Here is a 13,710-nt window from a genome sequence, read left to right on the forward strand (position 1 = left end):
AATTCTATAGCAAACACACAATTGCAAATGTAGAAATCAAATTATAAGACTAATCCGCCTTTCTAATTAATACTCAGTATTGGATAGTAGGAACTACTCCAGGAGAACTTGGAGACATGACTGGCCTCTCTTAAATCCAAAGAGAGCACAGAGCCAACAAGGAACACAGACAAAGGCTTCCCTCCACAGAGATTTGAAATTATCCTGTCCCTTGATTGGTCCTCTGGTCAGGTGTTTCTCAGGTTACTGAGCTTGTTAACCCTTTCCAGGTAAAAGAGACCTTAACCCTGATCTGTTTATTACACTCAGTCTGGTCGTTCTTATGTTCTTCTGGTTTTATCCCTCTGTTGTAAATTACCTCTGTTTTTTGTCACTCATGCAAAGTACCAGAGAGTCACTGGTGCTCACAAAGCAAATGCTGCCGCCCTTGCCTTTGGAGCCACTCGCTGCCCAAAGAGCTAAGCTGGTAAGGGGACATGTCTGCACTGGGCAGTGGGTGGAGCCAGAGAACGAAGGAATAACACGCTCATATGCTCTCGACTTGGCAACAATAGGCATGTCTGACCTGCTGAAACAATTCATTTCTCACATGAATAAATTTTCCGTTCTGCTCTGCGAAAAGAGACGACTGAGGGGGGATATGATTGAGGTCTATAAAATCATGACTGGTGTGGAGAAAGTAAATAAGGAAGTGTTATTTACTCCTTCTCATAACACAAGAACTAGGGGGTCACCCAATGAAATTAATAGGCAGTAGGTTTAAAACAAACAGAAGGAGGTATTTCTTCACACAGCACATGGTCAACCTGTGGAACTCCTTGCCAGAGGGTGTTGTGAAGGTCAAGACTTTAATAGGGTTCAAAAAAGAACTAGATAAGTTCATGGAGGGCAGATCCATCAATGGCTTTTAGCCAGGACGGGCAGGGATGGTGTCCCTAGCCTTTGTTTGTCAGAAGCTGGGAATGGGCGACGGGATGGATCCGCTGATGATTCCCTGTTCTGTTCATTCCCTTGGGCATTGGCCACTGTCAGAAGACAGGATACGGGGTAGATGGACCTTTGGTCTGACCCAGTCTGGCCGTTCTTATGTATGTTTGTGCCCTGAATCTTCCTTTACCCAGGTCTGCAGAGCTGGTGAGCACTGTACATTAACCCACCCTGCTCATGGATTCACGGGCTTTGTTGAAGTACTATTGATGTTTATAGACAGCCCTAATGAGGGTGCTGTGCTCAGGGGGCGAGAAGCTGTGTTCATATACAAGTGCCAGGTACCCCTTTTCAGAAAATCCTAGCTCCAGGCATGGCATCACAGATGAATTATTCCTTGACCGTACGAATTCACCCACAGTTCCGGCAGAGCACACTGCATAAAGAAAACGCCCTTTGTTCTGGATTTCTTCACGGCTTCGCAACTGTGTTTGAGGGGTGGGTGCCGAGATGATGGGCTGCCTGGAAACACTCTGGACCTGAATAAATACCTTGGGTACTCTGTCAGCAGCACAATGGGCTTCCAGAGGCGTTCTGCCTGCTTTGGAGTGTTTTCAGATGTGCTCCCTGTCTGTCTGAGGCAGAGGGGTGTGCTGGTCTCTCTGGGGAGCAGGCTTCTCCCCAGGCGGGGTATGATCCTTCTCTGCAAGGCTGATTAACGGAGCCAAAGAAACTTTCTGCATGGGGATAGTCTGAAACTACAGGGCGTGGTCTAGAACGGCTGGAACCCTGAATAAATAGGAACTGGAGCTGTGCAGAAGGGGAGCAAATGTGGAGTAAGATACCAGAGAAAGTGGCATGAGCAGAGAGCAGTGAATGAATCCAAGATGCTAAGCTCTTATTTCTGGAGGAAGGGGATCTGGAGACCTGGAGATGAAATCACCCCCTCACCCCACTCCAGAAAAGGAGGCTGCGCTTTGGCCTATACAGCTTTTTTATATTCCTAAAATCTCTGAAATGGCTTCAGAAGAGGCTGCGTATTATGGCCCGAGAGTGAGACCCCGTACCCAGGTCGTGACAACCAGAACGGGGGCAGAGGGTGGGGTTCTGTTGGCTCTCTGGAAGGCTGGTCTCGTCGTGACTTGGATCTCCAGCTACTGTTCTACTGGACGTTTCAGGTTAGAAAGTGTCGCTCTGTTGTCGGTTCAGTGCCAGCAGTCTTAAGGATCTGTCTCCCTCTCTTTCAGTGCTACGGCTTTCGACCAATGCCGGTCAGTGGAAGGAGCCCGCCAGCAAGGTGACGCATGCGCTAGTCAATATCAGGTAAGGCGTGGGATTGGAGAGCAGCGTTGGCGTTCTTGGGAGGTGTTCTGCGTGGCTCTGCCGGTCTGACACTTCCGTGTTCGTTGCACAGAGTTTGTTTTGGAATTTGGTTTGCTGTATTAGACTAAATTGCTGCCTTAAGCAAACGGGGTGGAGGGCTCATGAAAGTTTGAACTACTTTGTGTAATAATAATGCTTAGCTCTTCCGGGGGCTCTGCGCTGTCACCGCAGTAATGAGTTCATCCCAACTGCACCCCTTGCATGCTGGCAGGGCGATTGTGGGCTTTCACTCTTGCTTGATTCCATTGCATTCATGAGACTCCAGTCGCTGCTTCTGAGTCACCTGCTCGTGGTGTCAGCCGTGCCCACAGAGAGCGTCTTTGCAGAGCCCATAGCAGAGGCTTTAAGCCAGTCCCCAAGCCCCTTTTAAAACTGCAAGGAATTAAAAAGAAAAAAATTGTAAAAATGCTTAAAGATGGTTTCAGTTGGGCCCATTGAACTCTCTTTCCCCAGGGCCCCGAGTCAGTCACTAGCTGATAGGGCTCAGGAGTAACTCTCCCTATGGCCACGTTAGTCCACAGCTGTAGGGGCTTCCATTGTAGCTTCAGGGTTTCTTGCTCTGAAATCTCTCATCCCTGGCCACTGCTGGAGACAGAACGCTGGGCTGGATGGCCCATGGGTCTGACCCAGGCTGCTTGGAAGATGGAAGGAGGGGAATTTAGTGTTTGACTTTTAAAATTAACAAGCACCATAAAAAAAACCATATCAGCTACCAAGGCTTGTGCCCACCAGCACCCCAGTCACTCCTGGGGTGTGGGACCCCTTTCTCCCATCTTTTGGTGTGTTTTTCTCATTGCCGATGGGGTGCTCCGTGGGGCAGGCACTGCACTGTTCTCTGTGCTTGGGAGGCGCCAAACACCGTGTGGGCATCCCCGTGTAAATAATCAGTGGCATTGGCCATATTTTCCAGAAAGGGAAACTGAGGCCCAAGTCCACACTGAAAGTCAGGAGCAGAGTCAGAACTGGAACTGCCCTGAGGCATGCTGCCTTCCTGGGAAGCAGAATGTAGCGCGGTGGAGCTGTCTCAGTTCTTTGCAGTTCCCTCACAACAGATGTGTGTGTACCAGGCAGACTCTCAGGGAACATTTCAAGGAAATATGCGTTTTATGTGTCTATAAACCACCTTTAAAGGTTTCGTCTGTAAGTTTCATTTCCTCACGTAGAGGTTCCAGAAGACGTATTTTGTTTCCATCTTTACTTTTCATAAACAGATCTAAATGAAGGCTTTGTGGGCAGATAATAGTCCCTCAGTGAAGCTGCAGAGCAGATAGCATTTAAAGTGTCACAAGTGTCTGCCCTTGGAGTGCTCTGGAAATGCAGAAGCGTCTCTAATCCGGGAAGGGAGTATTCATAGGTAGGAAGGATGTGGCTGCCCAGGTTTCTAGACTTGTTCTGTAGCATGTAAACAAGCAGGTTCACTTTCCCTTCTGGGCGCCCCGTCTCTCCAACACTTCTTCATTGCAACTGATCCTCTCAAGCAGCTGAAAAGATAAAAGCAAACAATTGGCAGCAACGTGATTTACTTCCCACTGCTGCCCTGGCCGGGGTATCCAGCAGCCGGCAGAGCGGGTGGGTGGGGGAAACTGGCCCCACGGGTTCCTGTTTTAGCCTGCAGAGAGTTGTGTTGTTGCTCCGTGCGTGCTGTTCTTCCACCTTCCCTTTCAGCTCCGATCCCTTCTGTGTCACGAATTGTTGTGCCCTGCGGGAGGATGTCAGGGTGCCGGCCTCCCTCCAACTCAGTCGTCAGGTGTGTGCCTGAGGCAGCATTAATTAGAGCCCCTCTTCCTGGGCTAAGGTTGTTGAGTAGGTCCTGGTAACGCAGCTGCAGTATCACGTAGAACCCTGGGATTCTTTAATCCATATTAACCTGGTGGCCGGCCTGGGTGCAGCGCAGACTGCGCTTGGGGGAGTTGATCTTCTAGCAGTTGACGGAGGTTGTGTTGATGCTGCTTCAGCCTGAGCAAAGCTCGTGTGGACTTGCCTGCCGACCCCGGCTGGGGTGGAGTGGTGGGTTCTGTTTCAGTCTCTGTAATTTCCCCTCGCTGCTCTGTGCTGTCTGCTGGGGCCTGCAGTGTCTGCTGGTCACACGGACTGTGGGAAAGGCAAGAGGGGCTGCGTTTCATCCGAGGAAGGCAAGACTTCCAGAGTTAGGCAGGTCTCAGCTGGGCAAAGTGGGGCACTCCTACAGCTTGGACTGCCATATCATGGAAGTTTTAGAAACTGGTTTTTACCCTTAATCCCGACCCATGCCAGTGGGCCAGTGTCTACTGTTGGCATGTCTTGTTTAAAGAGTCTCAGTTCCTACCGTCAAGAACACCATCATGAGAGGTTCAGGTTGTTCTCTGCATACAAGCAGAGCTACGTTTTGGTCCTCATTGTGATGGCTAAAGTTAAATTACTCTCAGGATGGGAAGTTGGTGGTTGCCTAGAGATCAGTGATTGCTTTCAATAAAGGCAAATGGAGGACAGTCCCAGCCAATGATATACATACTTGGTTCTTCAAAAGGGCTCATTTCCCAAAGATGAGGAAAATTATCAGTGAAATTGATTGGGAGGAAAAATTTAGACAGAAAAATATGACTGAGAAGTGAGAGTACTTTAACTGAGTAGGTGGCCAAAAAGCCACAACTCCACAATCAAGAAAGAGAACGACTTTGGCTAAAAGCCCATCCTTGTTCATTTGGGGGAGTGAAAGCAGAGATTAGAAATAAAAAAGCCACGTCTAACATGGGGGAAAGGGGAAATAGAGAGCAATCGATATAAATGAGAAGCCATGAAGTAACTGTTAAGGTAAAAATCTATGGCTGGCAGAGCCAATGGCAATAAGAAGGAGTTTAAGTGTATTAGGAATGAAAGAAATCCAAGTGAAGCTATCGGCCCATTATCAGATGAAGATGGTAACTTTGTTAATGATGCAGAAAAGGCAGAAATTTTTGTGATGTTTCTATTCAGCATTTGAAAAGGAGCAGGATGATGGATTGAAATCACACAAGGATGAGGAAGTACTTTTCAGTCCATTCGTTACTACGGAGAACAGTGATGTTGGAACAGTTTTATAATGGTGGTGCTGAAGGTGGAAATAATGTATTTGGGTTGTTGCTACCACTTCAAGCCAACTGGTGCGGCAGCATCCCTGGTTCCAGCACCTATGATGGAGAATGTTAAACAACATCTGCTAGAGATAAACATTTTGAAATCTCCAGGTCCAGATAATTTTCACCCAAGAGTCTTAAAAGAGTCCCAAAACATGAGGGGGAAAGGAGTCCAGGAGAGCTGGCTGTATTTTAAAGAATCCTTATTTAGGTTGCGGGAACAAACCATCCCAATGTGTAGAAAGAATAGTAAATATGGCAGGTGACCAGCCTGGCTTAACAGTGAAATCCTTGCTGATCTTAAACACAAAAAAGAAGCTTACAAGTAGTGGAAGTTTGGACAAATGACCAGGGAATATTGCTCAGGCATGCAGGAGTGAAATCAGGAAGGCCAAATCACACTTGGAGTTGCAGCTAGCAAGAGATGTTAAGAGTAACAAGAAGGGTTTCTTCAGGTATGTTAGCAACAAGAAGAAAGTCAAGGAAAGTGTGGGCCCCTTACTGAATGAGGGAGGCAACTTAGTGACAGGATGTGGAGAAAGCTAATGTACTCAATCCGTTTTTTGCCTCTGTCTTCGCAAACAAGGTCAGCTCCCAGACTGCTGCACTGGGCAGCACAGCATGGGGAGGAGGTGACCAGCCCTCTGTGGAGAAAGAGGTGGTTCAGGACTATTTAGAAAACCTGGATGAGCACAAGTCCATGGGGCTGGATGCGCTGCATCCGAGGGTGCTAAAGGAGTTGGTGGATGTGATTGCAGAGCCATTGGCCATTATCTTTGAAAACTCATGGCAATCAGGGGAGGTCCCGGATGACTGGAAAAAGGCTAATATCCATCTTTAAAAAAGGGAAGGAGGAGGATCCGGGGAACTACAGGCCAGTCAGCCTCACCTCAGTCCCTGGAAAAATCATGGAACAGGTCCTCAAGGAATCAATTCTGAAGCACTTAGAGGAGAGGAAAGTGATCAGGAACAGTCAGCATGGATTCACCAAGGGCAAGTCATGCCTGACTAACCTAATTGCCTTCTATGAGGAGATAACTGGCTCTATGGATGAGGGGAAAGCAGTGGATGTGTTATTCCGTGACTTTAGCAGAGCTTTTGATATGGTCTCCCACAGTATTCTTTCCGGCAAGTTAAAGAAGTATGGGCTGGATGATTGGACTGTAAGGTGGATAGAAAACTGGCTAGATGGTCGGGCTCAATGGGTAGTGATCAATGGCTCCATGTCTAGTTGGCAGCTGGTATCAAGTGGAGTGCCCCAAGGGTCGGTGCTGGGGCCAGTTTTGTTCAATATTTTCATTAATGATCTGGAGGATGGCGTGGACTGCACCCTCAGCAAGTTTGCAGATGACACTGGTAGATACGCTGGAGGGTAGGGATAGGATACAGAGGGACCTAGACAAATTAGTGGATTGGGCCAAAAGAAATCTGATGAGGTTCAGCAAGGACAAGTGTAGAGTCCTGTACTTAGGATGGAAGAATCCCATTCACTGTTACAGACTAGAGACTGAATGGCTGGGCAGCAGTTATGCAGACAAGGACCTAGGGGTTACAGTGGACAAGAAGCTGGATATGAGTCGACGGCCCTTGTTGCCAAGAAGGCTAATGGCATTTGGGGCTGTATATGTAGGGGCATTGCCAGCAGATCGAGGGATGTGATCATTCCCCTCTATTCAGCACTGGTGAGGCCTCATCTGGAGCACTGTGTCCAGTTTTGGGCCCCCACTACAAGAAGGATGTGGAAAAATTGGAAAGAGTCCAGCGGAGGGCAACAAAAATGATTAGGGGGTTGGAGCACATGACTTATGAGGAGAGGCTGAGGGAACTGGGCTTCTTTAGTCTGCAGAAGAGAAGAGTGAGGGGGGATTTGATAGCAGCCTTCAACTACCTGAAGGGGGGTTCCAAAGAGGATGGATCTAGACTGTTCTCAGTGTTGGCAGATGACAGAACAAGAAGCAATGGTTTCAAGTTGCAGTGGGGGAGGTCTAGGTTGGATATTAGGAAACACTATTTCACTAGGAGAGTGGTGAGGCACTGGAATGGGTTCCCTAGGGAGGTGGTGGAATCTCCTTCCTTAGAGGTTTTTAAGGTCAGGCTTGACAAGGCCCTGGCTGGGATGATGTAGTTGGGGTTGGTCCTGCTTTGAGCAGGGGGTTGGACTAGATACCGCCTGAGATTCTATGATTCTATGATACACTTGCCAGTGCCTGACATCGGTCTGATCTCTGCAGGGTGTTGGAAGAGTCTCTTTGAGTTGGCCTGTCGTCCATCCCAGACCTTGTGCCTGTGACTCGTGTGTGCAATGCCAGGGCCCAGTAGTGCACTGTGGGGTGACGGCTGTGAGTGTACAGTGGAATCTCACCCACACTTGTTGCTCTCCCCTGTGCCACAAAGCTGCTTGCCAACTGAGAGTAAACCAACGTTTGGAAAAGGCAGCCTAGCGTCAGGGTCTGGAGGCTAAGGCCGGCTTAGTGGAGTACATGCTCCATCAGTGGTGGATTACACTGTTGTGCATGGGTTTGTTGGTGTCAGGGACAAGTGGTTGAATTGTATTGGTTTTCCAATATGTCACTGCTGCATTGATTGGCTGAAATAAGAAACCCCAGTAGCTAGTGGATGGAAAACTGACCTTCACACCTATGAGGAAATAAGCAACTTTCAAGGCAAGTGATTTTTTTGAGGCTAACGAGCCCCTTTATGTTAACATCTTGGAGATTTGCATTTAATGAGGATTTTATTACGGCCGAGTTCAAAGGGGACATCCTGAGATTGCTCACACAATGAGAGAGGTGGTGGCTTGAATCATTGTACTCTTTTAATAGACTTTCTCCTAATCAGTAATTTTCTCAAGGTGAATAAACAGATTAACCCAATGATCAGTAGATTGAACTTCCCCGTTATCCGTAATGCAGTCACATCATCATTGTTTTTAAAGTCATTTTATTTTTCACTGAACCGGTTTTAAAATGGGGACTGTCGGCAGCAGGTAGCGAGGTGTAGTAGATCTTTTGATTCATGTCTTATGTGATTGTATTTGTGCTGGTAGAACCCATCTCGGCTTGGGCATTCTGACTCTAGCCAGTCTCATTCCATGGTAGCCGTCCTTAGCGGGACTTTTCCTTTGTGCGGAAGGCACAGCAGGTTCTGTGGGTGCTGTCTGAGCCCTCACAGGAGATGTTTGTGGGGCAGCGGAGTATGCAGAACATTGCTTGGGCATACAGAATGGATATGCTGCCCATCAGTCTGTGTGAGCAGCCAGACTCTGTGTGAATAGCTTAGATGTAAGTTTGAGATGTGATGCTGTTTGCATTAGCATAGGCCTATGCCCCAGCTCTCAAACGACAACCCCTGGCCATCTTTCGGGTGCTCCACAGAATGAACTCAAGAGCCGGGGACTGGAGTGCTGGGCAAGGCAGCAGGTAATCGGAGTTCTCTTCTCTCCTCTCTGGGGGAATATGGAGTTTACACACTTTTAGCTACAAAACTATTAATGTAATTAAAGAACAATGTAATTGTTAAGTTGGTCTGTGACTGACTGCCAAAACCACATTGTAATGGCACTTCTCGTGTTCGCCTCCAATGTCATCATAGCCTACACCCAGTTCAGAATGAGGGCATGTCTGCACCCTCTTAGTACCTACCTTACCACTGCCTGGCCTGCAACGCCGGAAAGGTCACCTTACCCGCTTCTTTTTTCACCACTCTGCCACCGGAGGAGGGGCCATAGGGATTCCTTAGAAAGCTGCCGCCTGTCTGGCACACAGCTGTGGTATGCGCGGTACAGCAAGGAGTCGGTATCTCAAAGTGGGGCAAGACCTGCTTGTGGTCTAGGAGTCTTGTCATGAATGGCTGTAGGGTTTACACAGGTGCCAGGCCGTGGGAGGCCTGGGGAGACGTTGTGCTTCTGTGCGGATCACAGGGAGCTTCACTCAGCTCGAGAGTGCAATGAGGGGTCCGTGGTGAGCAGCAGATGAGTAAAGACGGAGGACGAGCTTTGGACTGATTTGATGGGAACTCGAATAGCCAAGGGAAATGTAAGATAAATAGAAATTTGCCCTAGCGCTACCCTCAAGCACTAACTGAGCAGTTGAAGAGGCAGTGGGAACTTGCTTGGCTGAAACGGCGTTAGGGGATCAAGCGGCCAAAGTGGCTGGCTGTACACTGTGGTACTGGCTAGTGCCTCTCAGATCCTCTTCCCTTCCGTTGTGGTAGTCAGAGCCCCACAGTGGTGGGCGAGCGTAGCCAGGCCTAGGTGGAAGGACAGTTAGATGTTGTGCAGCCAGGCCTCTGGCTGGCAGTGGGAGGAGTTGCGTGGGCTCTGCTCTGACATTCAGGCTGGCTTGGGTTACTCTCTAGGTCTGTTGGTATTGATTGGTCTGCCCAATTGTAAATGCTGCGAGTGACAGAATGACGACTCAATTAAACTGCTCACTGAGGCATGTTTTAAGAGTAATGACCTTTGGCCTGCTGCCGCTGCTAATCAAACCTGGCGGATCTTGTGTCACAAGATAGCAAAAGGCCTTTAACTAACTAAAACAATTACTCCTGGTGCCATTGGTAGTTTGCTTTCAAATCCTCCCCCTGTTATTGCCACGGTTACAGCTGGGATCGTTACCGAAATGCAGTCTGGTAAGAGTGCTCCCAGGAGTGAGCTAGCAAATGTCTTTTCTCCAATAGACACTGCCCTGTGTCATGCAGACCCCTGTTAGCAAGACACCAGGCTGGAGGAGAGGAATGAATTTTCCAAGCTGCTCGGAATAGAGCTTTTTTTAATTTGGTGCGTTAAAATCCCTTTGCACCGACTTTAATTAAGCTGCATGACTCCCGCGAGAGGTAGCGATGTGTAGTAATCCTTCTTTTCCAGATGGGTACCGTGAGGTGCAGAGATAGCGACTCACTCAAGTGGGGGCATATTCTAGGAGTAGAACCCAGGAGTCCTGGACTCTTGGTCTACTCTACGCATTAGGCCGCTGTTGGGGGACGGGTTGGAAGATCTCTTCTTGAGTATCGTATCTTCTGCAGTCTTTGTTGTGAGGGACTTTGACATGGAAAAGCGGAGCTTAGACGCTGTGGTGACTGTGGCAAGAGAGGATCTTGGTTCCTCTGAGTTTATCTGTTCTTGCTGCTCATTCTCCACCTGACCTCACAGGTCCCTATTAGTGAAATCTTGGAGCCCTCTGCAGCAGCTAATTCTGATGTAAACAGGATTCTGGCATTAGCTGGGGATGGAGCAGTAGGAGTATATGGAATCAGAGGAGCAAAGATCCTGTTTTCCCTGCCAGCATGGCTAGTCATCTAAAGCAAGAAACAAGCATCACTGACTACACATGGGCTCTTCCAGTTTTCCATGGAGTCACCACCTGTTCTTTCAGCTACTTTTTCACTAGTTTCTTGTCGTTTGTCCCTTCTCCTTGGGTATAACTCTCCCACAGAGGCAGCTGAAAATCACACCAGTTCGTAACACTTGTGTTGGTTTCCATTTGTTGCTCTATAATTAGTTGACTCACCTTGATTGGTTTCTCTTAGGGAGCATGAGCCAGAGTCATTCTGCCTCGGTTTTCCTTCACCCTTCCTCGTTCATGCAGCAAATGCCGTCGCTAATGGCATTGGCCCAGTTCCAGGAATAGGGCTTGTTAGTTGAGGGGCATTCTGGGTCCGGTTCCACCCGCACAGGAAGGACGATGCAGCTCCCATCGTGTGCAGATCAGGGAGGAAGCCGTCCAGTTCCACCCAGCCACTTGGGCTTGCTCCACACTTGAACTGTGCTGGCATAGCTGTCGGCTGGGGTGTGACTTTGACGATTCGGCGCTGCTGGCAGAGGCCCTAGTGTAAATGCAGTTACATTGGCACACGAGTCCTTTGGATGTACAGCTTACTTCGCTTGGGGAACTGGTGTATCCGTTCTACAGGCAAAAGGACTCTCTTGCTGATATAACCTGCATCCACACTTCAGGAGGGGGGATAGTGGTGTCACTGTACCAGCTGATCAGTGTAGACCAGGCCTCTGCCCCGGCGCTGTCCCAGGTGGCCTCTGAAGGAGCATGGCAACGTAGGAGGCTGCCATGGGTGCACCGAGGCTGTTGGCTCTGGTTTTCTGCCAGCCCCAGTGCTGCTGTTCTTCTTTTAATGGCTTTGTTGCTCTTTTGGGTTAATTCTTTTAGGGGGTTTTGCCTCTTGGACAAATGGAGGTTTGTGGAGCTAGCCGAGGTGCTGACTGGGCTGGCTTGTGCTGCAGGGGAGCGCATCCCGACAATGTGGCTGTGACCCCCCCCTCTTATAGGGGGAACGCAGCCTGCAAGGGTGCAAACACCTGTTGGCTCACCTGGCAATCCTGTTGCCCCGGTTACCCTCCCTCTCATCTCCCCACGGCCGCAGTAAGCCGACTCCGGGCATGTAGGCCCACTCAAAGGTGGGGAGGAGCACTTTGCTCCCGGGTCACTGCCTGCTTCAGCCGGGCTTTCTGGGCTTCTCTTCTTTGCCTGTAATTGGAGGAGCCCCTTCCCCTCTCCCCACTCAGAAAGGCCGGGCTGGGGAGGGTGATTTCCAAGCAGACCCATCCCTGCACTCCGGGAACCTGCTGCCTGCCCTCTTCGGTGAGGGCCCGTTCTGCTCAGGGGAGGGTAGCGCCCCTCTGCAGCAGAACTGCCCCAGTCAGCTGCTTGGGAATCTCTTCCTATATTCAGCAAACATGCCAGCCTGGCTGCGTGGGCCTTAGCAGACAAGTATTCACCTACCGAGCTCTTTACCTTCCAGTGAACCTTTCTGTTCTCCGGCCCCCCCTGCCTGGTCCCCTTCCTCTGGGCCCCCCCGCCTGGTCCCCTTCCCCCTGAAGGTGGTAACAGTTTGTGAGGTTTGGGCAGAATCTGCTTAGCTCATGTTGTTTGCATCCCTGCCCTGGTACTTGAGGCCCTGCTGTGCAGATCACCTGCTCTGCACCATGGCAGCAGGGCGGGTACGAGGGCAGTCCTGAGCGGCGAGTCCTTCCTGCACACCGGCTCCAGTGGTGCAGACACCTGCCCTGCAGTTGTGTTGATGAAGCTGCTCATTACTTGTGTGTTCCAACTGGAAAGTTAACGCCTGGCACAAAGCTTCAGACGTGGAAGTCACTGGGAGCAGCTTCTGTGGGCAGAGAGGGTGGAGGGTGGCTGAAGGAGGGGGAAGTATTTCTCAGTGCGATTGGGGTGACTGCCTGACCCATCTGGCCTGCAGAAGTGTGTTAGCAGGGGAGAGCTCCCTCTCTCTTTGCTGGCTCAATGCTGCCTTTGTCAAGAAACACACACATTGCACATGAGCAGTGGCTGGGTTTGGGGGCAGTAGTGGTGAATAGTTCCAAGCCACTGGACGTTTCCCTTCTAGCTTCAGCCGGGTTTGCAGAAAGTCACCTTTTTGGAGCTAACCTGCTTGACTAGCCTGCATGTGCACTGTGTGCCAGTCCTGGGTGCTGTCTGGGATAGTGTTCCAGCCGTTTGGCTCTCTGCTTGGAATGGGAATGCGCGAATGGCCTCGTTGGTTTGTTTGCGGCTAATGGCCGAGTAACACACCCGCAGGGGATGCCTTAATGGGCACACTGAGGGCCTCTTTAAAGCCGCTCCATCTGCCTAGTCTGAGGTGACTTGGGGCTCTTCCCTGGCTGCTGTTACTGGTTAGGTGTGAAGGCCAGAGAGTCAGAGGTCGCTCGACATGTAACCACTAAGAAAAGATGTGAATCTTCCAAAGCCAGGATGTGTTTTCACCGGCAGGTTTCCCACAACTTAAGGTTGTTGTTCAGTGTCAAAGACAACCAAAACCACAAGGCTTCGGGTTTCTTGTTTTTCTCAGCAAGGCCCTAGTAACTAGCTCTGTGGGATTGTGGATGGCCTCGCTCCAGTTCCTAGTTGATAAGCATCACCCTCATTCTTGACCCCTTTGTTGGTAGAGAAACAGCCTAGCAGAGAAGCCAGGAATATGGAGCCTGTGACTGGCCTCCTCGGCCCCTAGTGTTGTGTGACGATACTGTTCTGGCGGGACCCAACTGAGAGTATCAATTCAGGACAAATCGCTTAAAGCAGGGCAGTTACAGCCCTAGGCTGGGGTTTTTCCACCTCGAAGGCAAACCAAACCAGCCAGACAAAAAGGACTTCGGTCTCACCCCACTGGCTAACCACAAGTCACACAAGCAATTTCCTTAGACACTCCAGTCTCCCAGCATCACCACCAGTGCACTCGTCCTGGGGATGAATGGTTATGAAAACCAACACCCCAGTAAAAGAAAAAAAAAAAAAGGTTCTCTTGATTCCAAAGAATCAAGCCCCAGACCCAGGTCAATATA

General features: G+C 49.7%; 1 protein-coding gene across 5 annotated transcripts in view; it reads left to right on the forward strand.

Annotated features, from left to right (window-relative positions):
• The window catches only part of ARMH3 (armadillo like helical domain containing 3), a 165,881-nt gene that overhangs the window by 83,086 nt on the left and 69,085 nt on the right, over positions 1–13,710 (forward strand). For all 5 annotated transcript variants that reach the window (XM_039547833.1, XM_039547832.1, XM_039547836.1 and 2 more), the window contains one exon: positions 2,175–2,250. In XM_039547833.1, coding sequence (XP_039403767.1) covers positions 2,175–2,250 — 76 coding nt within the window. The remainder of the gene's footprint in view (positions 1–2,174; positions 2,251–13,710) is intronic.

The sequence above is a fragment of the Mauremys reevesii genome, linkage group 7, assembly GCF_016161935.1.
Source record: "Mauremys reevesii isolate NIE-2019 linkage group 7, ASM1616193v1, whole genome shotgun sequence".
Taxonomy (NCBI): Eukaryota; Metazoa; Chordata; order Testudines; family Geoemydidae; genus Mauremys; species Mauremys reevesii.